This window comes from Trachurus trachurus (genome assembly GCF_905171665.1).
Source record: "Trachurus trachurus genome assembly, chromosome: 5".
In the NCBI taxonomy this organism is placed as follows: Eukaryota; Metazoa; Chordata; class Actinopteri; order Carangiformes; family Carangidae; genus Trachurus; species Trachurus trachurus.
In genome coordinates this window covers 753437-780355 of record NC_139896.1, presented here as the reverse complement: position 1 = coordinate 780355, position 26919 = coordinate 753437, and the positions used below count along the sequence as shown (strand labels likewise).

Sequence of the window (26919 nt, the reverse complement as noted above, 5' to 3'; positions counted from 1 at the left end):
GACTGTAACTTAGAACAGATGTAGACATCCTTGTTCAGTTTATCCAGGTTTAGTTGGTGTTGTGGTCTACTGCATAACTTTATCCAGAGCAGACACTTCTCTCGGTTGAGATGTGGCTTTGGGGAAAAGGTAAAAAAAATCCCCCCCGTGGCCTCTCAGGATACCTAGTGTCAGAGTTGCATGTACCCCATGAACACCGTTTGACCATTTAAACTTAAAATGTCAAGAAAAAACACATAAAAACCAATGAAAACTGACTAACTGCAATGCATTTCAATGGACGTGGAAGCAGAGAATGTCCGAGTGTATGGGCTAGCTATGCGCGCTGTGATTGGCTCATGGCATTTGGGGGTGTGGCTTAGCCATAGGTCAATTAAAGTACTTAGGGGCTATTTGGAGATCATACAACCCCACTTTAAAAAAAAAAAATGCTACTATCCCTTTAACGGACCAAACGCAGACACCAAAGGCTCGGACACAGGAGTTCACCTGGAGGGAGCGTCCAGCACTCACACATGAACTCAGAGGGACGAGAGAGGAACCGGGGCTGCAGATCTATACAAGTGCCTCTTTTTATTCACAGAAACCAACGGTGCAGAAACAGAGAGCAGACGAACAAACAGACAGATCTACAGGAGATGAGACGTGTAACAGAGGAGGAGGAGAGGAGGAGAGGAGGAGGAGGAGGAGGAGGAGGAGGAGGAGGAGAAGAAGCATCGTGACTGAAGTCTCTGGAAGAAGGAGCAGAAAGAGTTCAAACATACAAAAGAAGAAGAAGCGCTAAAGGAAAATAAATCCTCCGTCAGATCCAAATGTTCAACCTTCACTTCAATACTGTTGATTATTTCTCCGCTGATGCTGTCGTTGTTGTTGTTGTTGTTGTTGTTGTAGATGAAATAAAGAGTTTATTTCTCTCATCGACTTCTGGCCGTGACGTTAAAAACCTTTAAAATAAACTCTGTCACATCATCACGTCACCGTCACGTCAAAACAAATCTCTAAAGACTCCAAGGGTCCAAACCGCCGCCGCTCCTGCTGCAGCGCGTCGTCGTCGTGGTCTCTGGTGGTCGTTGTCATGGGGACAGCAGCAGCAGCAGCAGCGTGGTCGTCGTCGTGGCGACGGGTCAGACCAGCTGCACGCTGGCGGCCTGGAGGTAACCCTGGAGGAACTGCAGCGCCTCCGCGTTCAGGCTGCTGCTCAGCATCGACGGCACCTAGAGCAACACGGGAAACAACCAATCAGAGAGCAGTGCAGACAAACACACTAGACATGGGCATTTAGAGTAATCCAGAGCTCTGTAAAAGAGAGTAGTGACAGCATTGGTCCAATGGCAGCGCCTCCTGGTGGAGGAATATGGGAACTGCTAAAGAACTGACATCTCTGCATTGATAGTGAATGAGCAGTGTGGTGTTTTCAATAATTTAAGGACATTTATAGATCACCCACGTTAATAGCATCATTGAGGATCCTTTACAGATAAACATTAACACATAGGCCAGTAAAAAGAAACTGTTGTCTACATTAATCTACATTTTATAATGAACTAATTCTAAGTATAATCTGATATGACCAAGACACCTAAAAACAAAAACACGGCCGTTTTCATCAATTTAGCAGCAAGTGGACAACACACATACATTGGAGTGAATGGGTTTTCTGGGCGCTTTTGCAACACCCATATCCTGCCACTAGGGGGCATGAGGCTTTAACCACGGGAGTCAATGGAGGTATTTCCACCACCACTAATATTAACAAAATAACCATAGAGACAAAACCATAGATTTATCTAAAATGGACCATTAACAAGTGGTAACGTAGATTCATCCACATTAATATGAGACGTTTTTATTGTCGTGGAATTTCTCGTTCTCCCGATGGAGAAACTCCTCGTTGTCCCTTTAAGGGCCAACCTTCAATTTAGTAAATTTTGGATTTATTCCCGTTAATTCCCATGGAAAGTTTCCAACTTTGAAAATTCCCAGAATTTTGCAACCTTAGCTCTGACTGACTTGAATAGGAGCGAACTGATCCGGCGCCACGACGGCGTCAGAGCGGAGTCGAAGACGGAGACTCTGAGACCAGATCACACGAGTCTGAGCTGCTGTCAGTCTCAGGCTGTCTTTACTCTGCAGGCCTTGATGCCCAATTACGATTTGTTGCCTATATCTGATTTTTTTGACGGCCTATTTACATGTTCTATCAGAAGTGACCCATATCTGATCATCTGCATTTACACCTGCTGTGCTGCATGAAACAACCCGCTGGAAATAAACTAGTGATTTCAGGAAATTGTTTAAAAATATTATTATATTATTACGTGACAAAGGTGAGTCTGGTGTCAGAGTTTATATCCGACACGTCACTTACAAAGTGAACGTTACTAAATAACATTAGTGAAGTTGCTGCGTGGAGCGGAGCTGCTGTGAGATGAGCAGCTGAGTGACGGTGACGTTGTGCCACCGTTCGATCCTCCGTCACTCACGTCGTGAGGACGGGGACAGCCTCACACATCTGTGTACACGTTTGTTTTTCCTCTCTTGATTTCTTATCGGCTCGGTTCAGTTTTTGCCGGTAGGAAAACGTGAAATCTGGTGTTTATCTCGCGCTCCCTCGCTTGCCCTCGTATCGATCCGCATAGAAATGAATGTTACTGTAGTGGCTATATGAAAACAAGAACTAGAGAGGGGGAAAACAGACGCGTGGACTCCACAAAAATGAAACACTGTAACGCCTGTGACAGTGATTACAGCTGACTACAGCTGACCACGGTAGTCCAGGTCAGCCCCACGTGTCAATCACAGGCTACAGAGGTTCAGCGAGACGCGTGGGCACGTGGATTAATATTATCATTGATGACGTATGACACGTGTTGCCAGGAGAGATCTGATCTGTCTGTTTAGACTGCAGACGCATCGGCAGAGATCCGGTTTGTATCTGATTTATTTCCACATATAACGGAGCCTGAATCTGATCTGACAACATCTGATTCAATGTGCATTTGTCCCGTTTACACGTTCATGTTATAGATCCGATCTGAGCCACTTGAGAGGAAAAAATCAGAATTGGTCCACTTGAACCGTGCAGTGTAAAGACAGCCTGAGACTCTGACACCAGGTCACATGACTCAGAGTCTCCAGAGCGGCGAGCGGCCGTCTCCGGGGCAACGCGGCGGTCTCCGGGGCAACGTACCCGTCCGGGGAAGGCGGTGGACAGCTTGTGCAGCGACTGAGCCAGCAGGATCTTGGGGTTTCCCACGGCGTCTCCGATGGGGTCGTGCTCCTTCTTCCCGGCGAAGGCCAGCTGGGAGAACGCCGTCTGGTAGCCCGGCGTGTCCTCGATGTCGATGAAGTGCTCGTCGTCAGGGATACTGTCGTCCTCAGGGAGCTCAAACAGCCCGATGAGCGCCTGCAGCAGCGGCGTCCTACACACACACGGACAGAGACACACACACACAGACACACACACACACGTCACACGAGGTTGCGATTACAGATTTTCTTGGTAGATCGTTGTCAGAGAAATAATCAGTGTTTCCATCATCACCATTATTCTGCATCAGTTCATTTTTTAATCATAATATAAATACATTACTGATTATAGACACTAGATATTTGAAGTATCTATTAATATTAGACCAGTTATTAATATTTAAGTCATTAATTATCTTCTAAACCAAATGACAGAAGGAGTTCAAGTCTCTTCAGGCCGTCGACACTGAAACAACTGAACAACGTGATCGACTTCGTCGAGGTCTGGTCACAAACTGAGAAACTGTTCATCAGAAAAGAGACAAGTTTCAGTCAACGTTACGTTATCGTTACGTTAACTCTTTCGCGACCATTGACGAGTAAACTCGTCAAAACCGTTTTTTTACAGATTAGGATAATAGACACTCTGAGGTACCCTGTGTGTGAATATGGTTCCTCTGATATGTAAAACTGTTTTAAACTACAATCAAAACATAATGTTTTTTATAAACTGTGTGATCTTGGTTTTGTTTGAGTAATCGTTCTCCTTGAATGCTGCTCTGGGGACAGCGTGCAGCGCTGTGCGGCTGTCGGCTACAGTGTTGCCACTTTCTCGCTGAATCTGGCGACTTTCCAAACCCTCTTTTGACAAAAGCGACCGACGACAAATGTGGCGAGTTTTTCCGGTGCCGTTACAAACGTTTCTGGTTTGGAGACTCGGATCTGAAATCCCGTTATCACGGCTGTTTTCACGGCGCTGTGCAGTGGAGCGGGCGCTCTGCAGCGGGGGCTGTGACCGGCCGCCCCCCGCCCCAGAGCACTCATCGCCGGCCAGTCACACAGCAGTGTCCCGGAGCTGCTGCGCTGCGGCCAGAGACCCACACCGCTGCACCGCTGCACCGCTGCACCGCTGCTCTCCAGGCTGCCACACCCCCCAGATTTACCTACAAATATATGTATTTAGCCGTAGAAATGATTTGGGAGACGCCACACTGCAGAGTACCGGTAAAATGAGCTGATTGCCACTTGACACAAAAGTGCGTTTTTCTCTGAAACTAGAGCGGGAGCTCCGTTTTTGGAGAAACCCAGCTCTCTTCTTCTACTTTGTACTCACGAACGAAACGGTGGAAAAACTCGCCGTTTTTTCGAGGAGCACATTGGAAAGTCACTCTTCAACCGAGTGAAGACCATTTGTTTCTAGGTGATGTACAGAGTTCGGTTCGACGTGAGGAAAAAGGTAAACAAATAGCCAAAAACATGTGGTCCTGAGCAGCTGTGCTGAGGAATTAGTGTGGTCGCGAAAGAGTTAAACTGATGAGAAGAAACAAACGTCTCATCTGTTAAACGTAACGTTGAGTGGACGATGTTTAACCTGAAGCTGAACCGGTGTCACAGTTCATCACTACTGACTCACTAACATTTACATTCTACAGGTTCATTGTGTTCAGATATTACCAGTATAGTTACTGTCTAGTTACAGACCCAGTTCAGTTTCTGTTCCATCTAAACCTTTAAATCCACCTGGAACTTTATAAACCCGTTGTCATCAGAAGGTTCAACACCAACTAGTTCACGTCTCTACAGGACTGAAGTCTGACGACCAGTCAGCATGTATAAACATGCATCAGCTACAACTCTACATCCACCGTTTATCACTCAGCCCTGAGGTTTAATTCAGGCGACAGCTACAACACTCATCACTGTGACCTGTATTCTAAAGTTGAACGGCCCTCGCTATCTACTGTAACAGTTCTGATAGACACTGGATTTTATTTATTTTTAAAGCTCTCACTGGTCTCTTACCATCCTATATTAACTAGGGCTGGGTATCAATCAAAATTTTTCGATACCGGTACCGATACCGATACCTTCACTTCGATACCGGTTCCTGAACGATACTTTTTTCGATACCAATTTTTATAACATCAGTTCTAAAAAAAATGAAAATTACATTACACATCACACAAATCTTGAGTTGTATTTTTCTATTCCAACCAGCAGCTTTTCTAAGGCTCAACAGGTAGATCACAGGCATGTGTTACAACTTCATTGCAGTTAGATGAATTTTGCAACCTGAAAATATTAGAAAACCACTTTCATACATAATTTTTGTAGTTGACACATTAAGGTTTTTAAATAGGCTAAGGGTTTCTGATTTGTTAAATGCAAAAAGTGTTACTATTGTCCCTGGTCTCCCCTAAACATGGCGGTCAGGTAGTCCCATTAAATAAATTAATTAAAAAAAAAAAAAAAAAAGTGACTATGTGGTGGCCGCCGGCCGTGTTGTGACCCTCCAGGACACAGATATGGTTGGTCCGCCCCTGTGAACAGCTACACTACTTGCGCTCCAGCATTTTGCAGGCAGAGGAAACGCTGCTCTGACGTCTGCTCCCTCATGTGCAGTTGCACGTCGCGGAGCCGCACATACACATACAGAGGTGACAGAAAGAGGCAGGAGGGACTGATAACATGAAATAGCCGAGAGCATAATCTGTATGTGTGCGTCGCGGGGCCGCACGGAGAGGCAGCCTCTCGGGAATTACGTCAAACGCAACAAAATACCGGAGTTTTCTGTGCAAAGCGCCAGTCAATTTAAGCACATGAAAAACAATCAAAACCGGACGTTTTCATATTAAAAATCTGGACGACCCGAACAGGACGTGAAGAGGAACAGGTCACCCGATGCATGCAGCAACTACGTAATGTTACAGCTGATCACCGGCAGCGTTATCAGATCTTGATCACGTGATTAACCTCCGGGTACCGAAACTTGGCACCGAAAGACTAGGCATGTTTTGATACTCGGTACTACCGAAGCATTTCGGTCGGTGCCACAAAAGAACCGAAGTTCGGTACGCAGCCCTAGTATTAACCCTATCATACACGGTCAACAGACTGGCTCACACTGCAGGTTTCCTCTGTTAACACTGAACTTGGAAAGAGCAGCTTCTCTTCTTGTTGCACCTGCAACCTGGAACAAGCTGAAACTTACCTCATTTTTATCAATAGGACAATCCATAATTACATCATATTTTACCTCCAACTGCTCCTGCTTTTAACTACACTTATGTATTCAAGTTATGCTCATGTATGTTTGTTATGTCTGAATATTTATGTATGTCTCAATTGTTTTGTCTTCTGTCTTTCTATGTTCTGTGTTTCATCTCGGCTATATTGTAAATGAGGTTGCTCCTCAATATATCTCAGAGTTTAAATAAAGGTTATGAATGTTCACTGAGCTGCAGCAGGTCAGAGGTCAGAGGTCAGGGGGTTAAAGGTCAGAGGTCAGAGTGAGTCCCGGTCCTCACCAGATCTTGGTGTACTCCGTGTCCATCATGGCAGGACACTCGGTCAGGACCTTGATGATTCCCACGGCGCAGATCTTCTTCTCCACGGGTCCAGAAACCTTCTGCACCTCCGGCACCACGATCTTCTCCAGCACCATGCCGAACATCCTGAAGCACACCGGGAGGAAGAAAACAACAACATGGAGCGTCAACAACACAGAGCGTCACACCGGGAGGAAGAAAACAACACGGAGCGTCACACAAGCTCAACCTATTTTTAAATTACAAAAGAAAGCTATGAAAATTATAAACCAATCAAAACTTACAGAGCCAACGAATGCTTTCTTTATCCAGTTAAACACCCTTAAATTTTATGATCTAGTGAAATTTAAAATGGCACAGATCATGTTTAAAGTGCATAATAACATGCTTTGTCATAGTACCTCAGAGGCTGTTTGAAATCAGAGAGAGTCGGTATGAACTGAGGGGATTAGGTGTTTTTAAAAAACCTCAAATAAGAACTAATATTAAACAGCAATGTGTTTCTGTTAGGTGTTAACCTGTGGAACAACTGTGATGATGAAATAAGAATGTGTAGTTCGATTTCCTCTTTCAAAAATATGTTTAAAACCAAAGTACTAAAAGAATATATAAATTTGTTGTGAAAGTAAACGCTCGTTTGATCTAAATCCTTATGGTATAACTCAGACCATGTCGTCTAAAAGTTGCCTTGTTGAATTTGTTTTGGTTCAATGTTTTCTTTGGTTTGTTTTTTCCAGTGGCGGCTGGTGACTGAAAAAATTAGGGAGGACAGGAGGAACACCAGTCCACGGCCTCATTTTATTTTATAGCACTACTTCTCCCTACTTTATTATATTCAATGAAAATTAAACAGTAAAACAATGTCTTACAAGATTTCTTAAAAACAACATAATTTTATTAAATCTTACTGTTTTCAGATTAACACAGGCCTAATGAAAAAGACAGAGCCATGATCTTGGATGTGGGATGTAAAAAAAAAATTTAAAAAGGAAAAACAAAAACCATGAAAATCTGTAATTATTAATAACAAAACAAAGTGTTCCACTCAAATTACATATTTGGCTTTTACCTCTTAGATATAGCTATGCTTTTACCTGAGCTGATGGCGGAGAAAAAAAAAAAAAGTCCGGTCGTGTCTTTGTTTACCCTCCAGCTGCCCAGGTCACGTAACTGAAAACTATTAACAATCTCTCTGACTGCTTCTCTCTGATATCTCCTAACAGTTTATCCAGAAATCTGCTGATATTTCCTTTCAAATCGATGCCAATATCTCTGAAAACTCCGTATTTCTTGTGCTAGGAGCAGCATAAGCAGCACGGCTGGGAGTGAAAGTTTGGCGCACATAGCAACAGTAACCAAGGGGGGTTGGAGAACTGTCATTGGACCAACCTGCTGTCAATCTTGTGTTCTGATTGCTGATTGGTACAGAAGAGCCTCCTCCGTCATGACGTCATTTTACGTGTCTTAGCCAATCACAGGTCAGGATGAAGACATCCTAAATGCATTGAGTCAATGGAAGAAGATCCCGCCCCGAGGCCAGTTAGGGAGGTAAAAATCTTGCCACCTCCGTAGAGCCCCCACCTTCCTGCTCCCTGCTCCTCACACAGCCTGCTCTGTCTCCTGAGCCTGCTGGCGGCGCAGTTGAGCCGTTTTAAGTGGATTTTCTTCCAAAAAACAAACTTTTTTTATGATAAAATACATATATAATATTTTATAAATTATACTGAGATTTGGTAATGATTTATTTCAACCAGTTACTCTTTCTTAAATAAAAAATAAATTTTCCTTTTGCCTCTCAAAAATAGAGGAGGACCAACCTCCTCTGCCTCAATGGACCAGCCTCCTCTGGTTTTTTCTCTCTTTTGTCTGCTGTTTTCCTGTTTTTATGAATTATGTTCCCTGCTATGTCCTTGTTGTTCATTTTAATGGCTTTTATAAAACATAAAGGTGAAATCCTGTGATCTGATTGGTTGTTAACCGTGGTATATTGAGCATATACCACGGCTACTATTCTAAAGCCTCATCACAGCGTAGGCTATCACTCCGCCTCAGGCACGTATGACTGGTATGAATGGAAGTTGTTGTCATGTATCCATGACAACGGACAAAGACAGTTGATGTTTTTAGGATGTTAAAAATGTAGTAAAGTAGTGTAATTGACATGTTGAAGGTGAACTTTGACCTCCAGAGGGTTAACAATGGTAGAGGGGACTGAGCAGTGACAGAGCTACTTGGAGCTAACGTCTGGACAGCTGGGAACAGTTTTTTATTCCGCTTCAATAAAACTACATGAAATTGATGCGTATTGGGCCGAACAACGCCCCTTAGCTGTGGTATAATGAGCAGAGACCACGGACTGTCGTGATATATATCTTAACCAGATTATATTAAACCAGATTATATTAGATTACATTAACATTAGATGAGATTGAAGCGACTCACTTGGGCTGGATGCTGTCAAAGATCTCCTGCAGAGCGATCGCTCCGTATTTGACACAATACAAGTTGATGAAGACCAGGAAACCTGAGAGGAAGAGGAGGAGGAGGAGCAGAGGAGTCAGTGAACCAGAGTCTCAACAGAGTCTGATGATGAAGATGAAGATGAAGATGATGATGATGAAGGAGAAGTGACTGACTCTTGATGAACTTGGTGGTCTTGGAGCTCTGCAGCCGCTGGAAGAGCAGGATGAAGATCTGCTTCCTGTACTGAGTGATCGACTCTCTGGAGGAGGAGGAAGAGGAAGGAGAAGAGGAAGAGGAGGAAGAGGAAGAGGAGGAGGAAGAGAAGGAGGAGGAGGAGGAAGAGGAAGGAGACAACAGGTCAGCAACACCGTGATGTCATCGTGACCTCATGATGACCTCATGATGACCTCATCAGACTCACGGGGGCATGTGCTCCACGATGCTGTTGAGGAGGTAGAAGCCCTGGTGGTCGTTGGCCTTGGAGGCGATCAGCTTCTGGAAAACTCCCAGCAGCCCCGGCTGCAGAGAGGAGAGGAGGCATGTTAGGGGAAAAAGCTGCATATCGGTATCGGTTATTATCGGAAATCGGAAATTAAGGTGCTGGACAACATCGGCCAGGGTTTTTTCTGCATTATACATTTTGAGGCACTGAGCTTCCATAGAACTACATTGAAAATCAATGTACGGTAGTTCTATGGAAGCTCAGTGGCGCTGTTTCCAACTCGGTTCAACTCGACCGCAGCAGAAGGGGTGCGTTTGATTTCAGCTCCGGGCCGCAAGATGACGTTGAGGCGCTGCTTGTGCCCGCGGGGCTCATTGAGGCTCCGCTGTGTTCAGACCATAGACTGTGGTTCAGACGTTGTGCTGAGCATGAACGCACCCCACCGGCGCAGCGCGTGAAGAGAGAGAGAGGAGACGAGGGGTGTACTGTTACTGCGAAGCTGGATCAGAACGGAGCGTTTGATCCGCTGCTGTTGACTTTCTCTCTGAGCGCCTCCGCCTACAGATGTTCAGCTGAGGGAATACGCTGCTCAGCTGTTGATCCGACTCGCGTCAGGAGCTCATACGGTAGGTATATTAGACTATAGCCTATATATTTCACTTTTATCACCGCTGAAAGAAGTTGTGCGCTCGCAGCGGGATGGATAATCAGTAAAGTTAATAATTTCACTTAATGTGGCTGTGAATAAATTAAATTTGATGTTTCACCTGTTATATTTCAGTGTTGCCCAAATGCAAATCTTGAATAGGTCTACACTGTTTTCACATTTAAAAAGGTCTTTGTACAGAGACAATATGAGATTTGCTTGTAGCCACAGCACTTAAAAAACCCACTGTTACCTATTTTCATACGCACACCCGCGGGTCGGACTGGGTCATGTTTTAATTTCAACTGTAGCAGGAATGAAGCAGCTTAGAAGGGACTCAAACAGGCGATCGAGACCCAAGTCTTGGTGATAGTTTTTAAATGTATGGAGTAAAACATGTAAAGACAGTTGTGAGTCGGTGTCAGACTCACGATCTTGTCTGCAGCTGAGGCAGCGATGGTGGCCCCCCCCTTCTCCAGATAGGCCTGCAGCAGCCGGACCAGAGGAGGGATGTTCCCGGTCCGTTCCCACAGCACCGGCTGCAGCAGGTGAGGGAACAGAGCCATGTAGGACGACGGGATGGAGCTGGAGTGGATCTCCAGCAGCAAGGACATCACCTGGAACACGTAGGGGAGGAACTCTGCAACACAACAGGAAGAAGTTTCTAGTCTGGTCACATGCCCCGTGTGGAGGTTAGTTAGGGGTTAACGCAGTCTAACGGCGGGGAGACTCACCCTGCACGTCGTTCTGCAGGATCTCGGTGAAGACGGGGAACAGCGCCTCCTCGAAGCTTCCCACCGTGGCCACGTTGGACTTACAGGTGATGCGCACCGACAGGCACAGGGACTCGAACAGGTAGTGGTTGAAGTGAGGCTTGCTGGGGTTCTGCAGGTTAGACAACATGTAGATACGTCCATATTTATAATATATAATATATATATTAATATAGGTCAGGTTAGACAAACAGGTAGTGGTTGAAGTGAGGCTTGCTGGGGTTCTGCAGGTTAGACAACATGTAGGCACGTCTATATTATCACTGATTAACCCTAACCCTTTATTATAATATATATATTACAGTTTTTTTCAATTGCTAACAAGCAGTGGTCGAAACTGAAGTCACATTTTTAAAACTCTTAACACAGTTTGCAAAACACAAGTCCATGTGGACCAAACTGTGAAGCACTTTTCATTGCTTTCACACAAAATGCATTCAGTGACCACAGTCACCAAAACTCATGGACTCTTTTCTCGGTTACTAGTTCACCACCTGCAAAACACTAGACTTTTACTGCACATTTTTCAAATGCTAACACACTTTGTTCAAAACAGTTCAAAACACAATCAAAACAGAATGATGGGAGGGATAGAGGGAGGGAGGGGGGGCTTGGGGAATTTCTGTTGCAGGAACATTGAAATCTATAAAACATCAAATCAAAAATATTTTATTGAATAAAATAAATAAAAATATTATGCAACTCCAAACACAGGTGAGGTTAGTTTCCAGCTCAAGACCGATCCAGGTGATCTGTGTTTGGCCTCATTAGAAACCATATAAAGAAGGGGGGGGGGGGGTCAACGAGCACCAGTTGGGGAGAGAGAAGAGTGGCCAGGAGAGGGAGAAGAGGAAGGAGGAGTGTTTTGTTTTTTTACTTACATTATCTCTTGTTTGTGTTCTACCTCTGGAGATTCTGCATTTTGACGTAAATTGCTGCATTCCTGATTCATTCTTGTTGCAATATATTATCTAGAACACTCAAAGTGCAAAGATATTGCAGTATTTATTTTATAATAAAACTGATTTACTGATTTTGAAAAAAAAATAATTCAAACTTCAAAGATCAAATTAATTTGAAGTAATGTTCTTTGTTGTTAGTGTTTTGTAGTTCAGTGTGCTAAGAGTGACAGTGTTTGTTTCCACATTGATACTATGTGCTAGTGTTGTGGTTGAATGAGCTTATTTTGAGACATGTATGAAGTGTTTTGTTGGTGAGGCACCGTTTTGGGGATGAGATTAACTGTTTAGCTGAGATGCCTGATGGAAGTGCAGGCTGTGTTAAGAGTTTTGAACATGTGACTTCAGTTTCGACCACTGCTTGTTAGCAATTGAAAAAAACTGTAATATAGGTCAGGTTAGACAAACAGGTAGTGGTTGAAGTGAGGCTTGCTGGGGTTCTGACGCAAGGACACAGAGGACGCAAGTTAGACAAACAGGTAGCCAAGATTAAGCTACAATATATTTCCCCCCCAACTATAACCTTGAATTTTGTACATTTCGGATTTCTTCCTGTTTACTCCCATATATTCCTGTTAATTCCCATGGAAAGTTTCCAACTTCCTGGAATTTTGCAACCCTACTCCTCCTGAACAAGCTCCAGTTGTTAGAGGAGATTGATCCTGTCCAGTGGTTTGTAACTGTAAACTCTATTAGAACCATCAATATAAGTTTATATTATAGTTTAGTTTATTGATTAAACCTGCCACTGTTGTGTGTCTGCTTCAGAGCTTAATAAACTAGTGGATAACTAAACAAAGAGCAGCTGTCTCCTCCTGTGTGTGTGTTGAGTATGAAGCTGCAGCAGTGTGTCTCACCTTGCTCACTAGCAGCAGCTTGTGTGTGAGCTGACCAATCAGAGTGGGGATGTAGGGGACGATGGCGTCCTGCAGCAGAGAGAAGCTGCGCATGATGGCTGCAAAACAACGCGGAGGAAACAGAGGATGAGATGGTTTAAACCAGCAGCAGATATGGTGGATGAGAATAAGGATAAGTAGAAACACCAGAGAACTCAGCTTCACCTTTCATGATGTACTCGTTCTCTGCTGAGCCAGGAAGAGCCAGAGCCTTGAACAGGTGGTTGAGCAGCTGCTCCGTGAACGGGGACATTTCTGCAGGAGAGATGCTGAGAGACACGAGACGAGACGACGGTCAGAGATAGAGACAAACTACCAGAGAGAAACTACCAGAGAGAGAAACTACGAGAGACAAACTACCAGAGAGACAAACTACGAGAGACAAACTACCAGAGAGAAACTACCAGAGAGAGAAACTACGAGAGACAAACTACCAGAGAGAAACTACCAGAGAGAGAAACTACGAGAGACAAACTACCAGAGAGACAAACTACCAGAGAGAAACTACCAGAGAGAGAAACTACGAGAGACAAACTACCAGAGAGAAACTACCAGAGAGAAACTACGAGAGACAAACTACCAGAGCTGCTGCTGCTGAGGAGGAAACTACCTCAGGTTCTGGTTCATGTTATGCTGCGTTCGATTTCACTCGGAACTCGGAAAGATCCGACCTCCGAATCCGAAAAAATGCAATAGAACGGCCCTTGAAGTCGAAACTCCGACTCGGGAACTCTGGTAGGATCCAAGCAGCCCGAGTCGGTCGGAATTACGTCACAGCAATATGGCGTCGCACACCGCGAGAGGTATTCATTTATTTAGGCTATTTATTTTCCAACCTAGACATTTAAGCAAGGGAGAAGTTATGGAAAAGGGAATATAGCCTAGTTCCACACGTTGACATCTGCACAGCTCGCTATGACACATGCAGGATTCCCCTCGTGCTGCGTTCAGGACTGTGTGTTGCAGAAGTGGCGTTTCTCTTTCTAAGCTGTATCGGTATCAGCCTCCTGAATCGATACAAATTAGCCATGAATTCCTAGATGAATCGGTTGTAGAGTCATGGATCGGTTATCGCTATGGGCTAGAGTGCCGAGCCGTTAGCGGTGTCTTTAGTAACTCATAAATCAATCAACGGGCCACGTATTAAAGGTTAGACTCTCACAGTGTGGTGTGTGTAGGTTAAAGGTTAAAGGTTAGACTCTCACAGTGTGGTGTTGTTGGGGCCTCTCATGGTGAACAGCCTCTCCAGAGCGTGAGCGGCGTAGGTGTGCTCCACCGTGCTCTCGGCCTGCAGGTGAGCAATGAGCAGAGGAACGGCCTGAAGCAGCTGCTCCTTGGGAAGCTGAGAGAGAAACACACACAGAAAGAGAAACAAGTCTTTTATTCTCCGTTCCAACTCCTTCAGGTCCGTTTGAACCTCTAACTTCATAAACCGACTCGTACCTGGCTTCTGAAGATCATGACGTACTTGATGGCGTCGGCCTTCAGCACCGGGAACTCGTTCACTACAGAGACAAGAGGAGTTCATGTTAGAGTGTGTGAGTGTGTGTGTGTGTGTGTGTGTGTGTGTGTGTGTGTGTGTGTGTGTAGGACCCTGTGATTTAAAGACAATTAACACGGAATCTGTTTTTAAGGCGGAATTTGACATAATTTGACTGAAATGTGAAAACTGAAAAGCTGAAAGGAACTTCTATCTGGAGGGAAGCAGATCTGGTGCAGTGTTGTGTTGCATCGTGCAATGTTTGTTCTTAAGGTTTGGAGGAAAAGTGTTAAAAAATAAATTAATTCTCACCGTTTTGAGACTTGAGGTCTGGGAGGATGTGGTTGACGAAGAACTCGGTCAGATTCACCAGCTCGTTGGCCTGAGTGATGCCGTGCTGCAGAGACGAGGACAGAGAGGAGGACAGAGACAACGTTAAGGTCTCGTTCACAGTGTTTCAGCAGGAACAGTAACTCTGAACTCTGTAAACTCTCTGTAAACTCTGTATAAACTCTCTGTAAACACTGTGAACTCTGTAAACTCAGTAAACTCTCTGTAACTCTGTAAACTCTCTGTAAACTCAGCTCTACTCTGTAAACTCTCTGTAAACTCTGAATTCTCTGTGAACTCTCTAAACTCAGCTCTACTCTGCAAACTCTCTGTAAACTCTCTGTAAACTCAGCTCTACTCTGCAAACTCAGCTCTACTCTGCAGGGTTTCCCGCAGCGCTTTCCTGTTAAGGCGGCCGCCTTAACAACAAAGAGCTGCCACCTAAACTAACGTCTTAAAAAAATTTAAATGTAGCGATATTCTTCGCCGCCTCTCTGTAAACTCAGCTCTACTCTGTAAACTCTCTGTAAACTCTGTAAACTCTCTGTAAACTCGGCTCTACTCTGTAAACTCTCTGTAAACTCTGAACTCTCCGTAAACTCTGTAAACTCTCCGTAAACTCGGCTCTACTCTGTAAACTCACTGTAAACTCTGTAAACTCTCTGTAAACTCCCTGTAAACTCTGTAAACTCTCTGTAAACTCTCTGTAAACTCTGTAAACTCTCTGTATACTCTCTGTAAACTCTGTAAACTCTCTGTAACTCTGTAAACTCTCTGTAAACTCTCTGTAACTCTGTAAACTCTCTGTAAACTCTGTAAACTCTCTGTAAACTCTCTGTAACTCTGTAAACTCTCTGTAAACTCTGTAAACTCTCTGTAAACTCTCTGTAACTCTGTAAACTCTCTGTAAACTCTGTAAACTCTCTGTAAACTCTCTGTAAACTCTCTGTAACTCTGTAAACTCTCTGTAAACTCTCTGTAACTCTGTAAACTCTCTGTAAACTCTCTGTAACTCTGTAAACTCTCTGTAAACTCTCTGTAACTCTGTAAACTCGGCTCTACTCAGTAAACACTGTAAACTCTCTAAACTCTGTGAACTCGGCTCTACTCTGTGAACTCTGTAAACTCAGTAAACTCTCTGTAAACTCTCTGTAAACTCTCTGTAAACTCGGCTCTACTCAGTAAACACTGTAAACTCTCTAAACTCTCTAAACTCTGTAAACTCGGCTCTACTCTGTGAACTCTGTAAACTCAGTAAACTCTGTATAAACTCTTTTAACTGGGCTGTACCTTCTGCGTCTGGGCCTTGGAGGCCAGTGACGTCACCAGGTAGATGGCGGCGTCCTTGTGTTTCCAGTTCTGCCCCGGGTTCTTGGCGAACTCCGACAGCATCGAGTTCACGTAGCCGGAGAAGATCGCCGTGACCGGGGCCTCGAAGAACTTACACAGCCCTCGGACCAGGTCGCAGGCCGCTCGCCGCCGCGTGTCGATGTCTAGGGGGGGGGGGGGGGGGGAGGGGGGGGGGGGACACGACAGTTTAACCTTTGAATGTTCTCATTTTTAAAATAGTTCAAATTCTGTTCGTTCTGACAAAACTAGTGTTGAATGCTGGTATTGTTGGTATTTAAATATTTAAACGATTCATTGACTGGTTGTTTGGTCAATAAAATGTTAAAAAATGTTTGAGAAACACTGATGTTTTTAAACCACTAGACGACGTCCTCAAATGTCATGTTTTGTCCACAAACCAAAGAGAGACTCAGTTTATTGTCAAAATGACTCAAACTGATTATTAGATTATCAGAATAGTTGACGATTAATTTAATAATCCATTGTGCCATTAATGGATTAATTGTTGCAGCTCTAGTTATAATAATTATTCCCATTCAAAGGAGAGAGGATGAATAAAGTGGCCGTACCAGATCCCTCCAGGTCTCTGCGGATGTATTCCTCTGAGTTGTCTTCAAACGCCTCCTCGTCTGCACCTGAGCAGCAGCAGCACAGACTCAGTCAGAACAAACACCAAGAAAAGAGCTACAGAACTACAGACAGTACTACAGAGCTACAGCTACAGACACTACAGACAGAACTACTTACTCCTGAACTCCATGTTGGGGACGATGACCTTCTCACAGATGCTGGTGAGCGTGTTCTGGTCCTCAAACAGGTGTTTGTAGTGCGGCCGCTCACACACCGAGGCCAGGAACTGGATGGCGTTGCTCACCAGCTGAGACACACACACACACAGACAGAGGAGAAGCACCGGTGAGCTACAGACCAGCAGTAGCAACTTTTTCTGGAATCTTGTTTTTCTTTTTTTTTTGAGAAAATATACAATTTTTTTCTAGAAAACTTTGAACTTTTTTTTTATTTTTTAGATCTTATCAGTTTTTTCTAGAATTTTTTTTTTTTTTTCCTGAAAATTGTTAACCACTATTTTCTAGAAATGTTTTAGGAGAAATTGTACCACTTTTTTTCCAGAAATTGCTCAACAATATTTCCAAAAATTTGCACCATTGGCCCCAAAATGAATGTACACTGACTAAAAAGGTAACGTTCTTCAGTCTCAGAACAAATATCTGTGTATTTCGGGTGTATACTTTCCAAATTCTGTCCAACGGGGGTCCATGGTCTAATTTGTTGATGTAAAACAGTTTAAGAAAAACTTTAGATAGCTTAGTTGCAGTGGGTATAGCCTACTGCTTTTTAGTTAGTTTAGCTTTTGGTTTTCAAGGTGGGGTCCTTGAGAGGGTTCAAGGGGGTCCCCAACTTTTTATGGAATCTTTTTTTTTTTTGAGAAAATATACCACAATTTCTAGAATTTTTTACAAACTTTTTTTTTTTTTTTGAAATTTTACCTTTTTTTCTAGAAAATGTTTAACTTTTTTTTAAAGATCTTATCAGTTTTTTTTCTAGATTTTTAAAAAAAACTTTTACAATTTCTAGACTTTTAAAAAAAAAAATTTTGAGAACATTTTTTCTTTTTTTTAAGATCTACGGTAATCAGTTTTTTCTAGAATTTCTTAAAAAACTTTTTAATTGTTAACCACTATTTTCTAGAAATGTTATAACGTTTTAGGAGAAATTTCTTAAAAAGCTTTTTTTTTAAAGAAATACCTTTTTTTTCTAGAATTTTTTATTTTTTTATTTTTAGATCTTATCAGTTTTTTTGTTCTTCAGTCTCAGAACAAATATTTGTGTATTTCTGGTGTTTGCTTTCCAAATTCCAAAATTAGACCATGGGGGTCCGTCGTCTAATTTGTTGATGTAAAAAAGTTTAAGAAAAACTTTAGATAGCTTTGTCGTAGTGGGTATAGTGAAATATAAATGCATTTCCAGTGGGTATACTGAGTATACATACTACCACCACCACCACCACTCCTCCTCCTCCTCCTCCTCCTCCTCCACTCACCAGGTCGTACTTGACCTCCTGCCCGGTGGAGACCAGCAGGTTCCAGATGGCCGTGACGAAGCGAGGGAGGTACGGCTGGAACTCCTCGTCGTACTTCTGAGCGTACAGAGCAGCGTTGTCACAGATCTGAGACTTCAGCAGCTCCAAGAGACCGGCCTCCTCCTCGTCCTAGACACACACACACACACACACACACACACACACACACACACACACAGACACACAAAACAGTTACAAACGACTTCACGACTTCCACCTGCAGCTGCTGCAAAACCGCACTGCAAAAACTCAAAATCTTTCCAAGAATATTTGTCAAAATGTCTCATTTCTAGTCAAAACTAACCTCTTTCTACTTTAAATAAGACTCATCACCTAAAAATTAACTTGTGTTTAGATCATTTTCACTTGTTTCAAACTAATTTTCACTTGAAATAAGTAGAAAAATCTGCCAGTGAAAGCAAGTTTTTTGTGTTTGTAATAAGAAAGAAAAACTTGCTCCACTATCAGATTTTTCTACTTATTTCAAGTGAAAATTAGTTTGAAACAAGTGAAAATGATCTAAAAACAAGCTGCTTTTAATGTGATGAGTCTTATTTTAAATATAATGAGATTGTTTTGACTAGAAATAAGACAAATATTCTTGGTAAGATGTAGAGTTTTTGCAGTGTGAACCGAGCAGGAAACAAACTCAACTCACGTCTGTTTGTAAAAGTTTATTGTCCAACGTCAGAAGGCCGTGGAAGTTCGTCATCCACGTCTCCATGTTGTCTTCAAAGAACTCCGGAAGGTCCTGAGGAAAGAAAACAAGAAAACAGCTCAGCACCGTCAGTGGCTCTTAGAAATATAACAAAATAAAATAATTTAAAAGAAAAGAAAATAATTTAAAAGATTATTCTACATGTATTCTCTTATTCTCTATGCACTGTTTTATTTATACTGATCTGTTGTTGTGGATGAATGACTGATGACTGATGATTGTGCAGCTGCGAAACTGAATTTCCCTCGGGATAAATACAGTATTTATCTATATTATCGATCTATCTATTTATCTATACAACACAATATAAAACATAACACAATATAATATAATATAATAGAATATAACATTGTATAATATAATAAAACACCACAACACAACTCCTCAATGAAAACGCTGGTGCATTATTGTCATTGTGCAAAAGTTATTTACACAGATGAACAACTCAAACTCATCACTTCTCTTTTGTTATATTTTATATATTAATTAATGTATAATAATAAATCCAGTAGGTATGAGAAGAGACCAACGGTCCAGAACAGTGATTTGCAGAGTGAACCGACCTGGAAGTTGAGACTGTAGAAGAGTTTGGAGATGAGCGTGAGAGAAGAGAAGAGGACCTTCAGGGCGTTGACGTCTGTGGCGTGAGTCTGACACAACTCGATCGTGGCCTGAAGACCAGAAACAATCAATGATCAATACTTCCTTCTATCAAAACATCTAGTAAAGATTTCAATACTTCTTAAAGGGATAGTTCAACATTTTGTCAAATTGGCCCATCACCATAATCCCTATAGTCATAGCAGTAGGTTCGTTACCTTTAATTGTCGGTGCAAGCTGTTTTTAGAACGGCGGAGCAGAGCCGTGAGCTGCTCAGAGCTACGCTACGGAGGCTCATTATGGGATTTCTTGGTTTCCCTCATCAAACTCATCAAATACACAATCCAACAACTCCACAACGCTCTGGTGGACAAGTTGTGAGCTGCACATTCACCACGCTATGAGATAATAACACAACGTTACCACACAGAGTTGTTGTAGAGGGAAATACAGAGACTGATGATGAAAAACTGTCCCTGAAGGCAACGCGCATCAGTGGTTTTACATGAATTTCCCTCTACAACAACTCTGTTAAAGGTAACGAACCTACTGCTATGACTATAGGGATTATGGCAATGGGACAATTTGATAAAATGTTGAACAATCCCTTTAAACCAGACAATATTGTAAAACCAACAAACCTTGAAGAGCTCCGTCAGCGGCAGAGCGAATGTGTCCAGAACCAGTTTGATCTCCGTCCAGAGCTCGTTGGATTTGAACTCATGTCGATATCTGGAAGGAAACAAAAACAAAACAAAGATGTGAAAACGTCTGAGTGAAGTCTGAACGTTGAAACGATTTAAAGACCTCCTAAAAATGCTCTGCTATGACTATTTTTTGATTAAAATTGCTTACCCACACAAAGTTGTTTAAAATAACTCTCCAAGACACTAAAAACACGTTCATTATTTCTCCCTCATTGAAAAATTAATCTTCTATTAATATGCATGACTGCCTGGTCAGGGTTGCTAGGTAACGGCGGTGCACGTCAAGGGCAAGGGAGACAGAAAGGTGACGTCAAAACACGAAGCTCACGTCAGGTTTCACGTGCAAGCTTGTGTTTCCTCCGGCGAGTCTTTGTATTGAAATGTAAATTTGAATGTAAACCGAAATGTGAATAAAGTTTATAACAAAGAAAAAAAAGACCACACCGGGACTCGAACATGAGTCCACAGATTACAAGGCGGCGACGCTGCCGCTCAGCCACCGCAACCAACTGCTAATACACCCTGCATCTAGCTCTATATGTAGAGTGTCACTGTCGCGGTGAACTACTACAGCAAACAACGGCTGCAGAGAGAGAGAGAGAGAGAGCCGCCGCTGCTGCTGCTGCTGCTGCTGTGAATATAGAGGTTTTTTAGGTGCTCGCATCCAGGGACCATGCCCAGAGTCTCTGAGCTGCTCGGTAACAGGCTGGTATCACCGTCCTTCACCGCTCCTCACCCGAACACAGAGCAACGTCGCCGCCATCGCTTTTTAACGTACGTTACTCCCGCTTTGTACCATGTTCATATTTTATGTAATGAGATGGGGAAAAAAATCAACGGGATTGGTTGCTACAGTTTTGTGACGCACGAAAACTGACTTCAATTTGAAAAAGAGTCTGGTCTGGTATTGAAACTGCATTTTCAAGTCTAAAATGCTCAGTTATGGCGTGGATTAGCAATTTTGCTCCTGAAATGCCTTGTAACAGAGCCCACACACTAAATTGACATGTTAATCATTTAAAAAAGGGCATTTTTGGTTTAGGGCAGGGGTCATCAACTATATTTGTTGAAGGGCCAGAATCTTTCTCAACAGACACCTTGGGGGCCGGACATTCAAATAGGCCGAGATTGAAATTAAATTCACCTTTTTGCCTAATAATGTATTTGTTTATATTATATTTTACCTTTAAACTCATAATTTTCATTTATACATATCTTTGGTGTTTGGTATGATATAAAATGAAAAATCTTGACAGCTGGACTTTCAGATACTCCCAAAGGCTGGAGCTTTACACTGCTGACTTGCCCTGTGATTTTCAGCCTAAATATGAAAGGAGGCTGACGTACGGTTCTGATGATACAAGTCAGTAGTCCTGAGTAGTCAGTAGTGTTTCTCTTCTATAATACACATTCAACATCTCGGAGGCGACGTTTTTCCACACACGGGCAGAGCTCAGTGGGAAACAGTAGGAGAGACACAGGCCGAGGGGGAACCAAGACAATTGTCCCTCGGGGATAAATAAAGTTGTTTGAATTGAATTGAACACCAGAGAGAGAAGTAGGTCCGTGCAGCTGTGCGCCACGGACGTGCACAAAAAAACAACAACAACCGAGTGGCATCAAACACGCGCTGCTACCGCATCGTTTTTGGGTTGTGAGCGTGCATAACACGCATCTACACTGAATGGGTTTGAGTGCACAAAAGACGCTACATCTGAACGTGCACACCCGGTTTAACCAAGGCGGCGGCCAAACTCACCCAGCTCGCCTCTGCAGACAGGCAGGGAAAACCCTGCAGTCCAGCCAGCTCCCTAAACTTTCATGCACGGTGCTTTGGGTACCAAGGCGTTTCCTAATCCCAGCACATTGACTTACAGGCGCACACTTTGAGCGTGTCTGCGTGTCTCTGTGCCCCATTGCATTGACTTACAGGCGCACACAAACAGAGACGGAGAAATATAATAGCTACTTTTTAACTATTAGAACTCAGTCGCGGGCCGGATTGGAAGGTTCGGCGGGCCGGATTCGGCCCGCGGGCCGCCAGTTGATGATCACTGGTTTAGGGGGTCTTTAATGTCCGTCATGGTCGTCGTGGTGGTGGTGATCTACCTCTTGAAGAGGGAGTGCGCCGTCCGCAGCACGCCGTTGATGATGTGGAAGTCTCCGCTCCTGAAGCGCGTCACCATCTCCGTCAGCAGGTCGGGCCACTTCTGAGGGAAATCCTCCCGTCCGATGATGCTGATGGCGTCGCTCAGCTGGAGGCAGAAACCACGACAACAGGGACAGGGTCAACAGCTGCCTGCATCACTTCACATTAAACACTTTACTGAATAGAGCTGCAACTAACCATCATTTAAACTACTAATCCATTAGTTGTCTGGTCAATAAAATGTTAAAAACATCAATCAATGTTTCTCAAACCACCAGATGACATCGTCCTCAAATGTCTTGTTTTGTCCACAAACCAGAGAGAGACTCAGTTTATTGTCATAAAGGAACAAAGAAACCAGAAATATTCACATTGAAGAAGCTGGAATCAGAGAATCTGGACTTTTTTTCTTTAAAAAAAACTACTCAAACTGATTATTAGATAATCAGAATAGTTGAGGATTAATTTAATAATCAGGGATGCAAACGGGTCAGGACCAAAAAAGAGAGGAATTGTCTGGCGCGGGGGGGGGGTGTCACCATTAACAAATAATTACATTACAATATCACGGAAAATTAAAATAAACAGAATAAATAAAGACATGGGATGTTTCATTCAGTGTGTAATGGACATATAGGCCTATATAATGTGTTAGTTTCACTTTAATTGAACACATTCTACATCGCGGAGGTGACTTTTTTTTTTTTTTTTTAGAAACTTTATTAAGTCAGCATGGTGCAATACAGGCGACGTCTTTCCACTAGGGCTTCCTTCACCTCTGAAACGGGGCAGAGCTCCGTGGAGACACCTGCCTGACACAGCAACGTAGGGAACCGTGCATGTCCACGGCGCACAGCTCCACGGACATGCACGGGGGGAAAAACGGCGTCGCCGTCGCACCAAATGCACGCGGATACGCGCCGCTTTAACGAGCGCGCACGTCGCGCGTCTACTTTGGAGGTCGGCTGTTATCAGTATAATCAGAGACAACCATGAATGAGTTCGCCTCAGTTTCACGTGATTGTCACTGTCAGCCTGTTAGAAAAACATTTTACTGACCCCAGCGGAGACGCTGAGACCCCAACCCCCCCCCCCCCCCAAAAACAAAAACTCTTCGGATCTGAACGATTCACACAAGTCACCTAATTGGTCATGAAAAAAGCGAGTTTCGCTTTTCGGCGCGTTGTTTGCATCCATGAATAATTGATTATAGTTGTATTATTGGATGAGTAGTTGCAGCTGTACATCTGCTACGGACCTGTTTCTGTATCTGTTCTGGGCTGCTGAGCATCAGGTTGACGATGTTCGCTTTGATCGCCGTTCGGTCTGTATCAGAGATTTTGTTTGGTTCATCTTCAACCTTCAGGATAAAAACACACAACACAAACACAAGATCAACAATCAGATCAATGAGGCAACAACTCTGTTCACACCAGTGTTGTTTTCTTTAACGATGACGAAATATTTTCGTTGACGCCCCTTTTTTTCATGACGATGACGAGATGGTGACGAGACAAACATGGCTCTCTGATGACAAAAACATGACGAGACGAGAACGGACATTAAATGTTAGTGGTCGGGCTGTGATCGCCTCTAAATTCCATATTATGGACTGTCATTACTCTAAGCTTGGTGGCGGTGCGCCCGGTGCTTGTGATTAGTCACCGTTTCTTTTTTTTGTTTTGTTTTTTATAAATAGGCCTACCTGACAGCAATGTTTAGGGGAGACCAGGGACAGCTGTAACACTTTTTGCATTTTCCCTCAACAAATTAGAAACCTTTAGTCTATTTAAAAACCTTAATATGTGAACTACAAAAAATATGTATGAAAGTGGTTTGAAGTCATATTTTCAGGTTGCAAAATTCATCTAAATAAAGTGACTGCAATGTAGTTATAACACAAGCCAGGGTGATCTACCTGTTGAGCCTTAGAAAAGCTGCTGGTTGAAATAGAAAATACAACTCAAGATTTGTACCGTAATGTGAAATGTAATTTAATTTTTTTTTAGAACTGATATTATAAAATTGGTATCGAAAAAAGTATCGTTCAGGAACCGGTATCGAAACATTTTGATTGATACCCAGCCCTAGCTCCGCCGTTTCTAAACTTCCTGTTGCGTAGTGAGACTCACGATGCGCCAGTTCCTCTTGATGTAGTTCTTGAAGGTGACGGCGGCGCAGACTCTGATGACGGTGTCCTGAGACTTCTCCAGCAGAGTGAGCAGCAGCAGCGGGTAGTTCTGGTTCCCCTCCACCGACTCTAGGAACTTCTCCGCTACACACACAAGGAGAAGATGAAAAGAATATATGTACATATAGTTTAAAATGTAAAGGGAATGTGTCATCTGTAACTTCATGTCTGTCTGATGAACTGTTCACATCAACACGTTTGCATGCTGTCAGTGTGAATCAGTGAGAGCAGCGTGAGGACATGAGGTCGGTGGTTCATGGTGGTTTATGGTCTGTTGTGGTCTGTCACCTGGTCGTCGGACCGTGGGGTCTGGGTCTAGAGTTTTCCTCAGGTACTCGGTGAGAGTCTGCAGGTTGGCGTCGTTCAGCTCCATGTTGCAACTGAGGAGGAAGAGGAGGAAACAGCAGTTTAATAACTCAGGAGGATGAAGACGGACTCACTTCATCTAAAAGCTGCTGAATAACAGATATCACCATGAAACTTCACAGGTTCATCACTCACATTAAGACAAATATGTTTTGTATTGCAACAAGTTTTCTAAAATATGTAAATTAGGCAATATTTTCTGAATTATGCGCTAGTTTGCATATATTTTGAGAACAGAAATCAGAACAATGGATAAAGCTACTTTAAAAATTCTTGTTTTATTTTGTTGACATAGATAGATAGATCTTTTTATCACTCTGTAAATGAGAAAATACTGTCACCAGCCCTTTAAAACATCTAATGTCTCCATGTTTTTAGTAATAAAATGTTGTATAAATGAGGCTGTGAATGATATATCAACAATCCCCTCTGTAAAAACCTTCAGGATATAGAAAGGGATCAAAGTGGAAGGTTTGGTGTCTGTCAGTGCTGCTGAAGTGGAGATTTCTAGCTCAGAGTCTGAGTCTGAAAAACTCTTTCTGAGGAAACGGCCTTTAAAGACTTGGACTGTAAAACTACACAGATTGTTATTGTCAATCCTACTTTTAGGATTTGTTTATTAATTATATAAAGGAAATGACATCATTGTTGAGGAGAGAGAGCTTTACAATGACACCTGACAGGACACGGCTCAGACTAACTCCTGGTGGGTTTATTAGGAGAAATCTACAGATGAAATGAAGTAAAATAAAAACCTTAAAGTTGATTTTCTACCATTTCTTTCCTCTATTATTAAAGCAGACATGATAGAGAAGCAAACTAGGGCTCAACATCTCAGAATTGATCAGTGCATGAAACAACAGTTTGTCTCGCTACCCAAACATAACCAAAACATGTTTGTGTTATGAACAGTTATAAAACAGATGTGAAACAGTTAGTTCATCCAGACCAGAGGATGACAGCAGTATGACTGTTAAACCAGCTGCTAACTGAGCTACAGCAGCTAACTGAGCTACAGCAGCTAACTGTTACATCCACTGACTGCAGTTCTTCAGTTAGTGAAGCTAAGCTAACGGCTAGGCTAACGGCTGTCTTTAGCACGCATGGGTCCGACCGGCTCTAGCTGCTCTTTAATCCGGACCAAATGTGAAGCTAAAAGTTCAATTAAACTGCTCCTTTGTCTCATTGTTTACACCACTAACCAGGTAAACCCCTCCAGCAGCTACGTTACACAGCGGTAGACTGAGCCCGGGTCCAGGGAGTAGTCTGGTCCAACAGCCGGTGGTCTCCTCAGGTTAGCTGCTAATGCTAATGCTAAGGCTAACGTGTTGTGGGCTAATCTCAGAGTTAAACCAGTTATCAGACTGCTGGTCCAGACTAGTTCAGGCCTGGTTCTGGTCCTGGTCCTGGTGCTGTAACGTTAGGGCAGCTGGTTCTGGTTCTTACCGGTCCAGGGGGTCGGTCAGAGCGGGATGGAGGAGCCTCTAACACAGGACAGACTAGACTCTCTCTGTGTTTCTGTGTTTCTGCTGCTTCAGATTATTTCAAATGTCTCAGTCAGAGGGAACTGCGCGGTCACTGCACCGCGCATGCGCAGACGTCATGACGCCGCGCTAAGCCACGCCCCCTTGTTTGGCTCCTTCAAAGATACTCTTCTTCTCCTGACTCCATGAACAATGATTATAGTCGATTGTTTCGCCCCACAGTAACTTCAGTAAATATTGGCCTCGTTCTTCACAAACCACGTCTCTTCTGAACATTTTAAAACTGAAATGGCATTTTCAGACGGACACATCAGGAGAAAATGAACTTTTATTTGTTCCAGCCCTGTCGCTGTCTGGCCCTAATATAATACATCCATGGTCTGGCACTGATCTCCTAGGCAACGTCAAACAAACGTTCGCTAACGTTAATAATTTTCGTCATGCTAAATATTATATGACCGTTAGCT

General features: G+C 43.2%; 1 protein-coding gene across 1 annotated transcript; it reads right to left on the bottom strand.

The window, feature by feature from the left end:
- Positions 1–406: 406 nt before the first annotated feature.
- cse1l (CSE1 chromosome segregation 1-like (yeast)) lies at positions 407–26531 on the bottom strand. The gene is made up of 25 exons (XM_083972358.1): positions 26415–26531; positions 24891–24982; positions 24544–24686; positions 23670–23771; positions 22372–22517; positions 20197–20287; positions 19519–19626; positions 18896–18988; positions 18199–18366; positions 16884–17013; positions 16706–16771; positions 16077–16279; positions 14769–14853; positions 14420–14481; positions 14182–14318; positions 13142–13245; positions 12938–13035; positions 11083–11233; positions 10780–10988; positions 9682–9779; positions 9434–9519; positions 9240–9321; positions 6777–6923; positions 3191–3422; positions 407–1214 (listed from the first exon to the last, which is right to left on the bottom strand). Exons 2-25 carry the CDS (start codon positions 24973–24975, stop codon positions 1125–1127), a joined length of 2916 nt encoding a protein of 971 aa, XP_083828484.1. The 5' UTR covers positions 24976–24982; positions 26415–26531; the 3' UTR covers positions 407–1124.
- Between the last annotated feature and the right edge of the window lie 388 nt (positions 26532–26919).

Coding starts and splice junctions, on each gene's coding strand:
- cse1l (XM_083972358.1), bottom strand. CDS start 24,975: ATGGAGCTGAACGACGCCAACCTGCAGACTCTCACCGAGTACCTGAGG. Junction 19,627..20,196: donor CGCTGACGGAGCTCTTCAAG/GTTTGTTGGTTT, acceptor TCTGGTCTTCAG/GCCACGATCGAGTTGTGTCA. Junction 9,780..10,779: donor CCTCAGCTGCAGACAAGATC/GTGAGTCTGACA, acceptor TCCTCTCTGCAG/CCGGGGCTGCTGGGAGTTTT.